Source organism: Mobula hypostoma, chromosome 7 (genome assembly GCF_963921235.1).
Source record: "Mobula hypostoma chromosome 7, sMobHyp1.1, whole genome shotgun sequence".
Taxonomy (NCBI): domain Eukaryota; kingdom Metazoa; phylum Chordata; class Chondrichthyes; order Myliobatiformes; family Myliobatidae; genus Mobula; species Mobula hypostoma.
The window spans coordinates 141,306,613-141,324,825 of NC_086103.1; the positions used below are offsets into that span (position 1 = coordinate 141,306,613).

Sequence of the window (18,213 nt, forward strand, 5' to 3'; positions counted from 1 at the left end):
CCCTTTTTCCAACTATGATTCCCATCTCCTTGCCCCCTTCCCACCCTCAGTCCACAATAGAGACACATAAGTATCACGTTTGTCGTCAGTTTTTTTTCTACGGCAGTACATAAAATTACAGTACTGTAAAGGTCTTGAGCACCTTAACTATGTACAGTGAAACCCTGATTTTACGTGCCCCGATTTAACGCGAATTTGGATATAACGTGATGAGTCATTGGACTCCATATCAATGTCAATCCATACTCCCCCTTCTCCAGCCTTGTATCCCTTTTGCCAATCAACTTCCCAGCTCTTGGCTTCCTCCCCGATAATGAAGAGCCTCCACCCCCAGCCCCAAAAGTGTCTGAAGACATTGAACACCTCGAGGCTAGCCTCCGTTGGCTGGAGACCCAGGAGGTGGACCACATAAAAAACCTCCAACTCAGAAGCATTCTAGATTTCGCTCGTAGCCAGCAACATGCTGCGTTCAAGCAAGGAACACTTGATCACTTTTTTAAGAAATAAACTGTAAATGATGATTGCTAATATTCTTGAATGTTTTTATTTGTTGTTTTGTGTATTAAAAAGCTTTACTAAAAATTAATTTGTTTTAATTTTTACAGTAACAACCCTGATTTAGCGCGACCCAGCTTTTTTTCACGATGACATTTTATGGACCCAAATGATCGCGTTATAACGGGGTTTCACTGTATATGTACCCAAGACTTTTACACAGTACTGCAAACTATGTTTAATGACTAACTTCAATGCAAATATGACCATTGTAAATTATTGGAAGACTAATTTTAAAAAGGCCTTCAGACAAGTGCTGCAAATTATGCACAACTTTTCTAAAGTATCAATTTATAATTAGTTTTGATGGTTAGAAATTTTAACACATTAAGTTGGTAATATGAGAATGCTAGTAAGTTTCTACTGCAAAATAAATGTTACTTTCATAAACTTGTAGGTGTTTTGCGTGATGCAGTGAGAAATGGAAACTACCTGACAGTAAAACTTGCTCTAAATTCAAGAGAAGAATATAATCTGGATCAAGAGGTACTTAAGCAGAGATGATATTTTAATCCTCATTCCATTTCTCACATGCTTTTCTCTCCTCATCTTCCTTGAACTGATTAGCTTTTGCTATGGTTGATTGCGTCATACATGGGAATTTGGCTTCCCTTGAGTGTCTAGTTGGGTATCTTGCCCTGATTTCATTCTAAGCATTCACTTGCAGTCACTGTTAGCCCCATTATCTTCTCCCCATCCATGAAATCATCCAGTAATCCTTCCTTAGCACCACATTTCACAATAATTTGCTGTCTTTTTTGTGAATTTGCCTGAAACATTTTAACTTGTGTGCTGGTGATACCCAGCTTCACTTCAAAGCCAACTTAATACCTTTTGGTATTGTCAAATTTTTGTTAGTCCAAAAATTTCTTTATGGATAAGCTGAATTTTCCCTGCAACTGACCTCATCCCCTATTCTTATTCTTCCGCTGCTTGAACTAGACTTACAGTAATGTTGACGAAAAACCAAGTTAGAAGAGGCGTATCCTTCCTATCACAAGGACTTTATACTGTAGTATCACTTGCCTCTGCCTTTATCTGATAGTTTACTCCTAATTAATGCATTGCTCTACTGGCTAATTTCTGCTCTTCCACCTGCCTGCCAGAAACTTGCCTGAAATTATGCTCCTTGAATCCTAACCAAAGCATAATCTTCTATCTATCTATCTATCCATTATTTTAGTAGTCTACACTGGCTGCTAATTCAATGCTTCAATTCAAAAGCCCTCTTCAACTTTGTGGATCTCTTCTTTGCCTCATTCTTTTTCTGCAACTTCTCCCTTGAACTTCCATAAAATTGTGTTACTCGAAAGTGGGTAAGTCATGAATCTTTTCATGCCTATTGCACCCCCAACCACTCTCCCATGTAATTTCTTATCCTGCTCTACAACAATGAATTATTTCAAAGACAGTGTCACTTTAAGTATTGCTAACTTTGTGTCAGTTCAGCAAAATGTACTAAAAAGTCATATTTGATTTTTTTACTTTTCTCTAGTTGAGGAGAAAATAGCAGCTAGCATACAGCCCAGCGACCCAGGTTCAATTCCACAGCTGTCTGTAAGGAGTTTGTATGTCTCCCTGTGACACCATGGGTTTCCTCCAGGTGCTCTAGTTTAGTTCCATATTTCAAAGACCTGCGGGTTAGTAGGTTAAATGATTGCATGGGTGTAATTGGGAAGCACAGGCTTGTTGAGCTAGAAGGGCCTGTACCATGCTGTATTTCTAAATAGATTGTGGAAAATTCATCAAGAATTTGCTAATACCCTGTGTCCTGAATGGCAGGAATGAACATTCTTATTAGTTGATAAGTCTGCGTTTGGAATTTAAAATTTTATCATAATGTTTCTGTTACAGGACCCTAGTGGAATGAATCTAGTCATGTTTGCAGCTGCTGGAGGACAGGATGATATCCTCAGATTACTCATCAAGAAGGGTGCAAAGATCAGTTCTCGACAAAAAAATGGTACCACTGCACTGATGCATGCTGCTGAGAAGGTTTGTTCGCAATTGAAGTTAGTTATTTGTACTATGATTAATGCCACTAAGCATAGTAAAATTGGTCTAGAATTAAGAGATCTGTGGCTGCAGATAAAGCTATATTTGATCAAATACTTAAAAGGGAGTCTGACATCATTTTTGGAATATGGGAGCATTGATGTGTCTAACAGTTAATTGCCCTTGAAGTGTTGGTAAGCCATCTTGAACTATTGTAGTCCTTTTTGGTGAAGGTGTTCCTGTATCTACACAGCAAAACACAACAAGGATGAAAAAATGGTGTTCTTTCATCCTTCTTGAAAGAATTTTGTGTTAGGATGAGATGTGATCTGAAGTAAAATCTGTATTTGGTGATGTTTGCATGACTTTTTTTGTCTTGAGGGTAAAGAGAGAATGATAAGTGTATTTGTTGGCGGAGCCAAGGCAGGTAACAGCCATATGTCAAGAGTTGACACACTTAGTTGGTTTCCCCTCTCGCTGTGAAAGGGTGACACCTCTCTGTCCCCTTTATTGAGAGAGTCTGTGGTACTGTATGTTGAATTGTTGGGTGAATGATTAGTTTTTGTTGTACTGCAGATCATGGTCTTCAGGGCTTTGCTTGCTTGGTGGGTGAAGCGTGCTGATGAGTGCTTTTTTTTTGGGAGAGGGTCAGGGTCATTTGCTGCTGCTTGTGTGTGAATGGGAAGCTTTGGGGTTCTAATGTTTTTACTACCACTCATTCTTTGTGGCATTCTGTTCTTGTGGATGTCTGCAAAGAACAAGAATTTCAGGTTGTATACATTCTCTGATATCAAATGGAATTATTGAGCTGTTTTCAGAATGTGATAGTGCTTAATGCTTAGTATGGATGAATTGCTAATTTCGGACAAAGCTTTTCTTTCTGGACGTTAGTTTTCGTAGTTGTACGTAACATCATTTGTAGATTTTGTTTTGTTTGATATTAAGGGGTAATGAAAAACATTTCTCTTGCCTTGGGTACTGAGTATCTTTAATGCATTAAGATGTTGACGCTAAAATTTAAAATGCTATTGTGTTGTTTTATAAAAGATATTAATCCATATTGTTTAGAAAATAAATCCAGAGTGGTATTTTTATTTTCCTTCTCTTGAAGGTGTATGATTCCATGAACAACAGCAAACAACTGACAGTCCATGTGAGCTCAGACTGCACTAACACTGAGTAGTTGCCTGTGGCAGGTGTTGTAGATGAGGACCAAATAATCCAATGCCAATGTATTTAGTGATCTTGTGGGAATCACAGACTATTGACTATGAAATTATGGGTGGCTTTGCCTTTCCTCGTTCTCGTTTCAATTTTCACCTCTTGTATACCAAAAAGCTCTTGAGCACTGTGACCCATCAAATAACTCCAGAAATTATGGGAATCAATTTACGATTAATTATTCTTGTGATGCAGTTTTGCTAATATACTTTAACTTATACAGGTCCACAATCCTTGGGGCAAGTTGCACTTCGGAATTCAGAATTTTTCGGATTTCAGACCCACTCCCCCCACCCCCGATACCAAAGAACACGTGTGCTCAAGTCCCTTATTTAACCTGTCTCTGTGCGGTGGACTTCAGGACCCAGCAGCGCACCAAACCTACGCACGTCCTCCCGTATACTTTAAATCATCTCTAGATTACTTGTAATACCTAATACAATATAAATGCTATGTAAATAATTGTTATACTGTATTGTTTAGGGAATAATGACAAGAAGAAATTCTATTCCAACAAAAACATTCAATAAAACATAAAAATATACAGCTTCAAACGAACGGAATCAAACACATGGTAAATTACTTATTGCTATAAATGTAGAACATCACTGTCACCATAAAACTTCAGTAACTTGTCTTTCTGTTTATTTAAATCATATACAGTGGTAGTTCTGACACTATTTTCTTCAGTAAGACGCTGCACAGACACACCACGATCAAGCTTCTGCAATAACTCCACTTTCTGCGTTATTGATAGAGAAGATTCCATCTCTTTTTCTCATTGTTACCCATAGGGGTAACTGCAGCTCTTTTTGACATTTTCACAGTGAAATTAAACACAAAGTATCAGCAAACAGCAAATGCACGTGTAACCAGTACGAGTGCCGAGCCACAACTGACGTCTGGCGGGCTCTGCTAGTGCTGCCATGTCACACCTGAGTGACGTCAGCTGTTGGCGAAAAAAAACTTTGGTTTTCGGAGCTTTTTGGATTTCAGAATTTCGGATAAAGGAATGTGCACCTGTACTTATTACAGTATTCCTTTTCTAAGACGAGCAGTGAATGCACTTGACAGTAGTGCCCTGGAATTTCCTCATGCTTTCTGTCATTGTATCACTGATATAGTGGAAGTGTTGGCAGAAACTCCATTTTACTGCCCTGGCAGAGTATCTTAAAATACAGTAAAATCAATACAATAGAATATAATACATCAGTCTTGTCCAAAATTAAATGTTGTTATAACTTAAGATTTAGTACAATTTCTTCATTAACCACTGGAGCACAGTATCAAATCATTTATCACTAGTGCATTTAACATTTTTTTCCCCACTTTCAGAATTATCTGACAACAGTTGCTATTCTTCTGGAAGCAGGTTCCCAAGTTAATGCTCAACAGATCAGTGGAGAAACCGCATTAATGAAGGTATGTTTTTTTTCCTCCCCAAAAACACAATACTCAGCAGTTTTTTAAAAAATAATTTCTAATTTCAGCAGTCTGACCCAAACTGATTTGAAAAGAAATGAGGAAAAGAAAGCACATAACCACCATGCTGAAAGACAGCTTCTACCCCACTGTTAATACTATTGAATCGTTCCCTAGTACAATAAGATGGAATTTTGACCACACAGTCTACCTCATTATGATCTTGCACATTGTTTACGTGGATTGAACTTTCTCTACAGTTATTGCACTTTATTCTGCATTCTTTTATTGTTTTACTGCGCACTCTCAATGCTCTGTAATAAATTGATCTGTATGAGAACAATGCAAGACAAGCTCTTCAACTGTATCTCAGTACATGTGACAATAGTAAACCAATGCCAGCCTCTTCTGTACCCTGTCTAAAGCTTCCACATCTTTGCTATTATGTGGTGACTGTTACTGAATGCATCTTTCCAGATGCGGCCTAAATAAAGTCCTATAGAGCAGCAATATAACTTCTTGACTTTCAAACTCACTGCCTAGATTACTAGAAGCAAGCAAGCAAGCTATATGTCATCTTTATTGCTCCATCAGCTGGTGCAGCTACTTTCAGGGAGCTCTGGACTTTGACCCAAGATCCTTCTATACATCAGTGTCATTAAGGGTGCTGATATTTATGTGTACTTTTCCTTGCAATTCACCTCCCAAATTGCAATAACCTCAACCTTGCCTGGATTAAACTCTTATTTCACTGCAATTCTGAGGGAAGTTGTAGATGTGGTGTAGACATGGGACAGTGTATGAACAATGAATATTTGTATAAGGGCATTAGATCCCAAGATGTTTCAAGGACAAACTAATGTTCTTGATGCCTACAACAGGAATTCTGCAGATTCTGGAAATTCAAGCAACACACATCAAAGTTGCTGGTGAACGCAGCAGGCCAGGCAGCATCTGTAGGAAGAGGTGCAGTCGACGTTCAAATTCCCTTACTCACTTTTCCTTCAGTTAGTCCTGACAAAGGGTCTCGGCCTGAAACGTCGACTGCACCTCTTTCTACAGATGCTGCCTGGCCTGCTGCGTTCACCAGCAACTTTGATGTGTGTTTCTTGATGCCTAGTAGCCTCTTGCATAGATCAGTGTTTTTTGGTTATGAAGATTGATTTTTAAAAAAGTTTTAACAAGTGTTTAAGGAGATGTAGGAGAACATGGATATAGAAGAATCATAAGACTTGAAAATTTTGAGACTGACATAAGACAAAGGAAGAGTAAAAGTGCAGGAAGGCAGAGGTGGGGGAAAACGGGCTGAGAATGAAGATGGAGCAAGTCAGAAAAGTAATTGAAGGTGTTGGAAAGATTTGTAAATGAGTGTACTAAATTAGACATGGGGAATAGAGTTGGTGAAGAACATGGTGAGAGGCTAAAATTCAGTTGAATGATTCGTGTAACATGGAGGCTGTTTGACAGCTGATACTGGTGGTGATTGGGAGGTTGGTAAGGAGGTTATTGACAAGGTTGTGCTGTATTGATGTAAAAACTTCTGTTGACTGATGTTTTGGATTTGAAACTTACCCGTTTCCCGATAGGACCCTGAATTTAAGCACCTTTTCTTTAATTTGGAAATTATATTAGGGCAGAAAACCCAATTTGGTGGTAAGGTGGTTGTGTGCCTGTGTTATTTGTAATATTTATACTGTAAAATTAATAGAAATGATGAAAATCTGGTTATTTGATGGGACTGGATTTTGTGCATTTACATGCTTCAAGAGGGCAACAGATAAACAAGGAATAGGAGAAAACCCAGTAGGGGTGAAAGAAGACAACTGAAGCAGTGTTAGTTGCATTGGACAAAGCAAGGATGAAAAGTACATTGATGCTCTGCTTTGTTAGGAGCTTGTGGTATGCCAGCAAAGACTCTTAATTAAAAAGCAATTCTATAGATGTACAGTGAAGAGCATTTTGACTGCTTATATCAGAGCCAGGTGTGGAGCCTCCAATGCACAGGATCATAAGAGGTTGCACCGGGTTATATATTCAGCCAGCTACATCACCGTTGAGGATATCTTCAAGAGGTGGTGCCTCAAGAAGGTAGCATCCCTCATTAAGGACTCTCACCATCTGCAACACACCGTCTTCAGGTTTCTGCTATCAGGGAGGAGGTACAGGAGCATGAAAAACTACATAATCCATGAACTTTATTATTCATTTTCTTTGTGAGATTTATTTATGTACAATATTTTTATCTTTTGCACTGTGGTGCTGCCAAACATCAGATTTCATGTCATATAAGTCAGTAACAATCTGATTCTGTTTCTTCTTTGCAGGCCTGTAAGAGAGGAAATTCTGACATAGTAAGACTTCTTCTAGAATACGGTGCTGATTGTGGGATCCTTTCTAAACATCAGAACAGTGCCCTATACTATGCTAAACAGAGCAATAACATACTGGTCTATGACCTGCTAAAGAATCATGTGGAAACGTAAGTTAATCATCAGGACTACATTCAGTTACTATTTAAAATGGCTTAAGTTGGCAATGACAAAAACAGGTCAAATATCCATTTTTGTAATCCAGACAAACTAGTAAATGGATTATATGCAACTTTTGATTTTGGAAGTCTAAGTGCACCAATTATTCAACCAATTTATCTAGTTGAATTTGCATTTGGAAGGTACTTACTCTTCAACATTTAAAGTACAGAGCTCCTGGAGGGTTTCTGGAAAAGATCACTTCAGAACATTTCACTAGAATTGATCAAGATGACAGTCTCCAGCATCGAGCCTTGAAAGTACAGTCTCCACTCACTTGTTCACAAATATTTCTAAACTTACTGTAGATAGAAAGGTAACACTTAGAGGAATTGTCCAGTATCCATTTTTTATAATTAGCCATAGTCATAAGGCCTGCTGAAACTAATTGAATTTGCAGTATCTGTAGCAATGATGAAACTGGTCAGATCTGTTAGTCATTCATTAATATGTTCGTGCCATTGAGTGTGTGCTGATCCCTGATAATCCAATAGCCTAGTTCTGCTAAAGATGATTTACCACCAGCTACCCCTCATAGCTGCTCTATTGAACTCTTAATGGCTTCATCTATTCACTTTGACCTCTGCTTAGTTCGCCTCTTTCTTTCCACTTTACCAAGCATGTTTATCGTCTCCCTTCCAGGACATGCTCATGTATCAGTTTCTGCTTTAGTATTGTGCTTTTAAGGAAGCAAAGTTTTTATTTGATTCAGGACTAAGTGGTTTGCTTTTTCATGTTCATAGTTTTTAAGTAATCCCTGGCACCACATTTCAAATGAATCAACTCTTGTTTTGTAAAGTCCAGGTTTAACATTTATCCTGTGTGATTGTGAAAGCCAATGTCTGCTATAATTTTAAATTGACATTATTTTTCCTTGTATTGACCATCTTATTTCTTCAATGCTTCCTTGTTTCTGACAGTTGTTTCTCACTCTCTCCACGTGGCCACCGCCTACTTTGAATTCTTAGTTTTTCCAAATGATTTTTCAGTAACGCAGGGGTCCCCGACCGTTTTTGCACTGCGGACCGGTTTCATATTGACAATATTCTTGTGGACCGGCCGATCGGGGGTGGGGGTAGGGTTGCCAACGAACAAGAGTAGCAGTCAAATATGTTGAGCTTACCCCGAGAAAGACTACAATGGCTATGAAGCCTTGCGCGGGCACCAGTGCGCATGCGTGATTCGTGCATGAATGTACGTGCCGATTTTTTTCTACAAATCATTCCTGGCGATTCTGTTCGGTGGGTGGGGGGGATGTTAATCACGACCAGAATATAGGTGATAAGTGGCTAATACACTCAATTTCGTTTCTAAAAGGGTTTATCTAACGAATTTAATATTAAACATACCGCATATTTTCCTTGCATGAATATAGCAATAAGTCAATTATCAGGGGAGGACAGGGGAGCTTGAAGTAAGTGTTGAACGAACTTCCAGTAGAAGTGGTAGAGGCAGGTTCAATATTGTCATTTAAAGAAAAATTGGATAGGTTATGGGCTGAGTGCAGGTCGGTGGGACTAGGTGAGAGTAGCGTTCGGCACGGACTAGCAGGGCAGAGATGGCCTGTTTCCGTGCTGTAATTGTTATATGGTTATATAAGTCAATAGCCTCATAACATTTTAAGTAACATTTGGATATTAAACACACAGCACATATTTTCCCCGTATGAACATATAAAGTCATTGCAACACACCAATATCGCTGAATCAGTGGGAGCCCTGGGCTTGTTTTCCTGCAACGAGACGGTCCGATCGAAGGGTGACGGGAGACAGCAATACTCGAAGGGGGTTCCTTATGTCCAGTCTATTCCGCAATTTGGTTTTTGTTGCATTCATTGCAGAGATATGTTGGAAATGGAAGCAACGTTTTCAGTGCTTTCCTGGCTATCTCAGGATATTTAGCCTTGACTTTGATCCAGAATGCTGGCAGAGATGTTATGTCAAACATACTTTTCAGCCCGCCGTCATTTGCAAGCTGGAAGAGTTGATCTCCTTCCCATGCAGACATGAATGATGCACGGGTAATGACCTCGCATGCGTAATGGCTCAACAGTGGGCATGACAAGGAATGAGGAAAGGTGCAGCTGACTTCTATCGCCAAATCGTATCGTTTCCTCGTGGCCCGGTGGTTGGGGACCGCTGCAGTAATGGACATCTCTTGTCAACCTGCATAAAAAGATTTTATAAATTCCTTTCATTTCAGCCAAAATGGTGTAATCAGTATACTTTATTTTAATTTCTCAGTTTGATTTCTGACATGGCATCCTTGCACAATACAATAGAGATAGAGAAACTTTTCATAATAAATATGTTTGAAGATTTTGGAATGTAAGATTTGTTTTATATTAAAAAAATAGTAGTTTCCTCAGTTTGGAAAATCTCTCACTGTGTATGATTTATTTTTCTTACCAGCATATCCAGAGTGATAGATGAGACAATTAGGGATTATTTTGAAGCACGTCTGTCATTGCTGGAACCTGTTTTTCCCGTAGCTTGTCACAGACTTTGTGAAGGCCCAGATTTTGCTTTGGACTTCAACTACAAACCTCAGTACAGTTCTGGTGAAGGTATGTCAATCTTCTGTGAGTATTTTTTCCTAAAGACATGGGTTTTGGAAAGACACCAAGTAGCACTCAGCAAAAAGATTGCTTTTAGTTCTGTCTTATTCGATGGCAGAGCAGCCTTAAGGAGCTCAATGGCCCTTGATTTTATATCTGTAATATTAAGGTTGTTACTGATTTTAAAACTGGCCTGATCAGGCAAAATCCTTCATACAGCTGATCGGACAAGGGATAATCTTGAATAGAAAATAATTTTTATAGTCATGATCATATAGCACAGAAACGGGTCCTTTGGTCTGCCATATCAAGCATTATATTCGTCTAAACTAGTCCTATTTACCCACGTTTGGTCTGTAGTCATCTGTGCCTTAGAGACTGAAGTTCTTGCCTAGATGCTTCCTCAATCTGATGAGAGCATCTCCCTCAATAATCACCTTAGGCAGCAGGTTCCAGATATCAACCACTGTGTGGGGAAAAATATTTGCTCTTCAGATCCCTTCTAAACCTCTTATCTCTCACCTTGCAAGTAAGCACTTTAGCCCAACTGGTCTATTCCAATCAAGATGCCCCATCCAAACAACATCCTCGTAAACCTTTTCTGTACTCTTTCCAGTTTAATAACATCCCTCCTATAGGAGGGTGAACAAAACTGAACACAATACTGCAAGTGTGCCCTCACCAGTTATACCATGACCTTCTAACTTTTCAGATTTTGGTAGTAAAAATAAATGTCGGACTCTTTTCTAAACGGGGAGAAAATCCAAAAATCTGGGATGCAAAGGGATTTGGGAGTCCTTGTGCAGAACACCCTAAAGGTTAACTTGCAGGTTAAGTCAGTGGTGAGGAAGGCAAATGCAATATTAGCATTCATTTTAAGAGATTTAGAATACAAGAGCAAGGATGTGACGCTGAGGCTTTATAAGGCACTGGTGAGGCCTCACCTTGAGTATTGTGAACAGTTTTGGGCTCCTCATCTAGGAAAAGTTGTGCTGGCTTTGGAGAGGGTCCAGAGGCAGTTTATAAGGATGATTCCAGGAATGAAAGAGTTATACAAGGAACGTTTGATGGCTCTGGCTCTGCACTCACTGGAATTTAGAAGGATGAGGGGGGATCTCATTGAAACCTTTAGAATGTTGAAAGGCCTCGACAGAGTAGATGTAGATAGGACGCTTCCCATGGTGGGAGAGTCTAGGACAAGAGGACACAGCCTTGGGTTAGAGGGGCGTCCACTCAAACAAGGATGTGGAGAAACTTCTTTAGCCAGAAGGTAGTGAATTTGTGGAATTGGTTGCCATGTGCAGCTTTGGAGGCCAGGTCATTTGTTGTATTTAAGGCAGAGATTGATAGGTTCTTGAATGGACATGGGATCAAAGGTTATGGAGAGAAGGCCGGGAAATGGGGTTGAGGAGGAGGAAAAAAAGGATCAGCCATGATTGACTGATGGAGCAGACTTGATGGGCCAAATGGCCTAATTCTGCTCCTATGTCTTGTGGTCTTATCATGGTAGATCACTCTTTAATTTATAGGCTATTAAATTCCCATTGGCAGAATGAATATAAAGAAGCGAAGAGCATGTGCTACAAGCTTTGATCCTCCTATGTGGTGATTTAAGATTGAAGTCTGCCACGAACCTTTGTGGCCCATCAGGCTGGTGCTTATGCCAGTCTCCATGTGGTATTAAATTTACTCAGACCATTAATTTTTTAAGAAGTAATTATAAGCTTCTAAGGGGGACAGAAAAAGAGTTGTTGAAATGTTTCCATTAATGTGAGAGTGGTATGAAGAGTTTGTCATTTGCAGGTATTGTGGCTAGCATAATGCTATTACAGTGCCAGCGACCTGGGTTCAATTCAACCACTATCTGTAAGGACTCTGTACGTTCTCCTGGAGACCATGATGGGTTCCTTGGGGTGCTCTTGGTTTCTTCCCATATTCTGAAGACATGCAGGTTAATTGGTCACATGGGAATAATTTGGTGGCATGCTGTCATTAAGCCAGAAGGGTCTGTTACCATATCTATCTCCAAATAAAAACTGAGGTGCCCAGTTTCAGAGATTTGTTGAATCTCTGCCTCAGAGGGGGAAGCTAGGTAACTGGAGACAAGTAGAGAAGGGGGGTGTGTTTTTGAAGAAAATATAAGGCTATGGAATTGGCATAAAAGATCCTAGTTTCAGCGATCAATTGGAGGGAAAGCAAGAATAAACTTGTAATTATTTGACAAATTAGGCAACCCAATCACAGCTGATTATTACCTGGGTCGGAATCCTCAAAAGCCAACACCTTGGAGGGATTTGGGGATTGACAGGAGCGTTGAGTTTGTCAGTAATATTGTTGACCTGTAAATGAAATTTTGAAAATCAATTAGTAAGTTACCATAGCAATTAACCTGTCAAAGGCAATTACCTGTTAACTTAGTATCTAAGAGGACTTAAACTTTTGAACACTTTTAAATATTTCCCATACCAAAGAAAATATTTCTTGATGTTTAACAAGGGAAACTTTTAAAAACAAAATCCTTCATTACATCTGCTATGGTATCTGGTCATTTTTTCCCATTTCCTCAGCTTTACACAGTGATGCTTCCTTTTAATGTTAAGTCTTGGGGTCTTTAAATGCTGGGGTTTAGTGTCTTTTTGTAAGGAGTATATATATATAGAAATATATTTTGGAACAGATTGTTTTTTTGCCAGGTGCTGTTCAATGAATTTTAATATTTAGATGGCAATATTTGAGTTTATTTGACCTGGAGATGTATGCTTTTGGGAATAATGGACAAACTGCATTTGGAGAACAGTCATAGAGATGGCACTGGTATTGCTTCACCTTTGCCTGTGTGCAAGTTCAACTAATCAAACACTGTTTCTCTTCAGGAACTGGGATTCTACTCTTCATCTTTCATGCCAATTTTTTTAGCCATGACCATATAGTGGCTAAACTCTGTGGATCATGCAGTGTTCAGGCTGTTATTCTAAATGATAAATTTCAGCTTCCCGTATTCTTGGTAAGTATTTCAATCTGCATTTTCAACCCAATGGACCATAAGGACATTGAGGCTGTCACCTGGGTCAAAAATTTGTTGTAGAAAAAGCACAAATTGTGGCTGATCCACAGTACCATTTTAGTTGAAAATCTATCTTGTGATGTTGCATACAGGTGGATTATGAATTCAAATGGCTGTTCTTGCTGTCAAAAAAAAGTTGCTGTAAGTAACATCGGCAAAGTAAAGTCTGTCACGAGCCTTGTGGCCATCAGGCCGGTGCTTATGCCGGTTTCCGTGGTGTGAAGCGACTGAGAGTGCAAGACTCACTCCCCCCCCCCCGATAGAACGCCAGTCTATCGTGAGGTTAACCCCCAGCATTTTTGCCGGCACCCATTCTCAGCTGGGTAGACTAGAGCACCGTGAGGTTATGTGCCTTGCTCAAGGAAACACATGCTGCTCTGGCCAAGGCTTGAACCCATGACCTTAAGATCGCTAGTCCAAAACCCTAACCACTTGGCCACGTGCCACACATCGGCAACAATGGATTGATATTTTTGAAATATCAGATGGGCAGTAATAAGTCATATTTCAATGTATGTTTCAAAGGGTCATTGTAAGTAGTAAATTACATCTTTGAAGTATGCCTCATGGATTAGTTAGAGCCTATGCCACCCTCCCCTCACTATATTGTGTATCAGTTGATAAGAATATGTCTGACTTTGGAATGTTTAGGCCATCATACTGGTAGATTAGATATTTCCTTGGAGGAAGTTTCATGCATTTTTAACTCAATTAATTTGGAGGTGGGATAGTTGATAAAATTATGAATCTGATCCAATGAACAATTCAAAAGAGGAAGCTATACAAACTTGTTCTGAGAAACCGAAACAATAAGCAGATCGAGGATAAACTTTATTCGGCATATACATTCACAAGTATTAGGAATTTGCTATAGTGCGTTGGCACAACATGCAACAAAATTAAGGAGAAGAAACTTTTGGATGGCACACAGTTTTTGTTTTAATAACCCTATAGCACTTGCAGAAAGGAGCTTTTGGGAAAGGCAGTTTGCTGTGTGGGGTGTCCGCAATGATTTTCCCTGTCTGTTTGCCCTGGACCCACACAAATCCTGCAGCGATGGTAGATTCAGACAATGATCTTTTCTGGTGACCTGACAGTTCACTGTAGTGTTTGTATATTGTGAGAGGATACTGCATCAGACAGTGACTGATCAACGACTGCTGTAAGGATATGGCAGTGTAGAATTATGCCAGTAATTTTTGAGAAGATGTAATTTTTAACAACTGCCGCAAGAAGTACATCCCCTATCAAACTTCTGTTAATATAGGAAATGTGGTTCTCTCACAAGGTCCTGTAAAATAATGATGCCCAGGAACCTGAATGTTGAAACAGTGCTAAATGTCGAGTTGTTGATGAGTGTGGAGAGGAGACACACACTTCTCATGAAGTTGATTTGCATCTCCAGTTTTAAGGGCATTCAGCTCCCAACTTGTTGTTATGCATCAGGACACTAGCTTGTTTACGTCCTGGTGGTACTTGGATTCATCACTTCTGGCGACAGTGGAACAAAGAATATTCCATAAATCCAGTAAAGATGGTCCCTAGCTCTGACCCACACAGTCCAATAGTAAAGTGTTTTCTTTGATTTGTTCATGTCCTTCAATTAAATTACCAAGTATTAAAAAGAATTTGCCAGATGGAAAAGAGCAGGAGAGGGGGAAAATGAGGCTCAGTCCATTTCAAGGAGGAAGGAGGCTGTCATGGCAGAGCAGTAAGTGCAGAGGAACTATATAACCAGAATAAAAAGAATTGAATGCCCCTTGTTTCATTTAGCCACTTGTCTTTTTTGGATTTTTGAAGAGTATAAATGAAGAAGCTTGGTTGTGATGGATTTTTGATTCTGCTCAGGTGGTTTTAAATGAAATGTATATACTTATCATAAGTTTAAAAAGTCCAGTGTTACAACTTTTTCTGATATATCAGAATTTTGATCGGTTTTGAAATTAATTACACTTTTCTTGATTTTTCCAGGATAGTCATTTTATTTATTCCTTCAGTCCTGTGCCTGGCAGTAATAAATTATTTATTAGACTTGCTGATGCTCCTACTGCCAAGGTAGGTATACTTTGATATGTTAAGATAGTTAAGTGATTTATAATTGTTTGGAAATGGTTCTGTCACAATTACAGCCAGCTATAGAGAAGCTATTTTAGTTCCAACTCTTTCATTGATACTGATCTGTTTCCGGCACAAGTCTACTTTTACTCCATATAAACCAGCTAGACTTGCCTTGTTGCAACATTATGTATGTGGAGATAACAGTTTTGTGTCCAAAAGTGGTGAGTGTAAGTTAATATCTGATCACCTGTCTCAATTTGCCATTGTTTATTGACTATATTAAGTCTGTAAACTAATCAGCTGACAGTGCCTAATGAAATGAAGATTAGATTAGGTTTGAGGAATGACTGCTGTGTTTCCCAATCTCACTCCATTCAATTTGTAGGCCCATTGTTGTAGCATGGCAGTAATTGCCTACATTGCTAGCTTATGTTTAGACAAATTCATCTTTTTCAAGCCTATACATCAAAGTTGCTGGTGAACGCAGCAGGCCAGGCAGCATCTATAGGAAGAGGCGCAGTCGACGTTTCAGGCCGAGACCCTTCGTCAGGACTAACTGAAGGAAGAGTGAGTAAGGGATTTGAAAGCTGGAGGGGGAGGGGGAGATGCAAAATGATAGGAGAAGACAGGAGGGGGAGGGATGGAGCCGAGAGCTGGACAGGTGATAGGCAGAAGGGGATACGAGAGGATCATGGGACAGGAGGTCCGGGAAGAAAGACGGGGGGGGTGACCCAGAGGATGGGCAAGAGGTATATTCAGAGGGACAGAGGGAGAAAAAGGAGAGCGAGAGAAAGAATGTGTGCATTAAAAATAGTAACAGATGGGGTACGAGGGGGAGGTGGGGCCTAGCGGAAGTTAGAGAAGTCAATGTTCATGCCATCAGAACATTGACTTCTCTAACTTCCGCTAGGCCCCACCTCCCCCTCGTACCCCATCTGTTACTATTTTTAATGCACACATTCTTTCTCTCACTCTCCTTTTTCTCCCTCTGTCCCTCTGAATATACCTCTTGCCCATCCTCTGGGTCACCCCCCCCCCCCGTCTTTCTTCCCGGACCTCCTGTCCCATGATCCTCTCGTATCCCCTTCTGCCTATCACCTGTCTAGCTCTCGGCTCCATCCCTCCCCCTCCTGTCTTCTCCTATCATTTTGCATCTCCCCCTCCCCCTCCAGCTTTCAAATCCCTTACTCACTCTTCCTTCAGTTAGTCCTGACGAAGGGTCTCGGCCTGAAACGTCGACTGCGCCTCTTCCTATAGATGCTGCCTGGCCTGCTGCGTTCACCAGCAACTTTGATGTATGGTGCTTGAATTTCCAGCATCTGCAGAATTCCTGTTGTTTTTTCAAGCCTACTTTGTTTTAAATGCAGCATTCTAATATCACCTTCTAATGAGGCATTGCTTTCGTTTCAGGTAAAACTGCTTATTTGTGCATATAGAGTCCAACTCCAGTGAATGTCTTCAGTGCAATCCTTCTTGCAAGTGGAATAATTAGCATGGACAGTTTGTGTGAGCAAGTTGTTTTCATGGACAGCACCTCTAGGATAGTTGGAATTTATTTTTTCCATTAAAGTCTGTCAATTTGTCTGGAAATATTCCTTGAACCTGTTACAAACTTATATATACAAGTATAAGTTTACACAAAATAGTTAGTGTTGTTTTAAAAGTTGTCTTTTTGTAGGTGGCAGTCAGTATTTGTTAAATAGTTGGTGTAGTGTCTATTTGCATGTGAGAATTTCTACAAACCTCTTCCACAATGTGGAATAGAAAAAAACAGTACTCCAATTTTTGCATATTTATGAAAAGTACTTTTGAACATGTTGATGCCTTTTTGTTTGTACCAGTCTCATTTTTTCTTCATGTGTTGCAGAGTAGATTTAATTAGTTTATTTTACTACGCTCATGTTAACATGTCATTACAGAATGAGGGGCAAGATGATCTGCTTTGAAGCCTCTACTATAATTGACTATTAGTGGTAAAGGCCAGGATCAATTCACATTTGAAAATGAAGCTCCTGCCATCACTTCATGTCATTTGTTTTTTGGTGTGACACTCAGTTGTTTACTATTTATGAATCTGTTTATCATGTAAAGATGCATTGTAAACTTTGGCATTCATTTTAAATTCACTGTATAAATGGTAATAACTGCATTTGACATTTCTTGTCTAACGTATGTGCAAACATCCATTGAAAACAGACATTGAACTAATGTGAATTTATTACTGATCTCTTGATGCAGCAGTTAGGAACTATTGGCCATTTGATACTCCAGTTTTGTTCTTTTAAACTAGTGCTGTAGAGTTCATTTTAAGCATTATAGGATAGCCTTTGATAAAAGCTATTAATGGTTCTTGTACATTTTTTTAAATAGTAAGCACTGGTATGTACTACAGAACTTAAATTGCATGCTTTAAGAAATGTGAACATATTTTAGACTACACATTTCCATATGTGCCTTAGTTTTCTTCCTCGTACTGTATAAACTACCAGTATGTGCCTAAACTGTTGCAAATACTACCAAAAATGCTGACCTAAGGAATGTGATTATGAAAGTTGTTCTATCCCACCATTTAAAAGCAAATTTCAATTTTGTAAATTTTATGTAAAATATAACTTCTAATACTTATAAGTAAATTTTGTTTCGGTCATTATTAGTTGAACGCACAAAGTGTCCACATTTCTTGAAAGCAGGGAATAATGAAGCAGGGCAATTAATAAACTTAAATCACCCAGGAGCAACTACTTTAGATGGCTCAAGTTGTGTTAGTTAACTATAATGATATTAACACGAACTTTTTCCTGCTCTTGTTTGCT

The 18,213-nt window shown here is 39.3% G+C and overlaps 2 protein-coding genes across 4 annotated transcripts in view; one reads left to right on the top strand and one right to left on the bottom strand.

Moving 5' to 3' along the window:
• mphosph8 (M-phase phosphoprotein 8) overlaps positions 1-18,134 on the top strand; it is a 70,826-nt gene extending 52,692 nt beyond the window's left edge. Inside the window, exons 7-14 of the mRNA XM_063054157.1 lie at positions 953-1,041; positions 2,410-2,550; positions 5,107-5,193; positions 7,518-7,672; positions 10,133-10,287; positions 13,152-13,282; positions 15,314-15,397; positions 16,811-18,134. Of these exons, the coding sequence (XP_062910227.1) occupies positions 953-1,041; positions 2,410-2,550; positions 5,107-5,193; positions 7,518-7,672; positions 10,133-10,287; positions 13,152-13,282; positions 15,314-15,397; positions 16,811-16,852 (884 nt within the window). The 3' untranslated portion in view covers positions 16,853-18,134. The remainder of the gene's footprint in view (positions 1-952; positions 1,042-2,409; positions 2,551-5,106; positions 5,194-7,517; positions 7,673-10,132; positions 10,288-13,151; positions 13,283-15,313; positions 15,398-16,810) is intronic.
• Positions 6,268-18,213, bottom strand: part of LOC134349598 (paraspeckle component 1-like) — a 131,885-nt gene continuing 119,939 nt past the window's right edge. Inside the window, exons 9-11 of one of the 3 annotated variants that reach the window (XR_010018722.1) lie at positions 12,534-12,617; positions 7,873-9,886; positions 6,268-7,519 (exon numbers count right to left, since the gene is read on the bottom strand). The gene's annotated coding sequence lies outside the window, so the exon portion shown is untranslated. Of the gene's footprint in view, positions 7,520-7,682; positions 9,887-12,533; positions 12,618-18,213 lie in introns of those variants that run through there. The other 2 variants (XR_010018723.1, XR_010018721.1) reach the window with 2 other exon arrangements.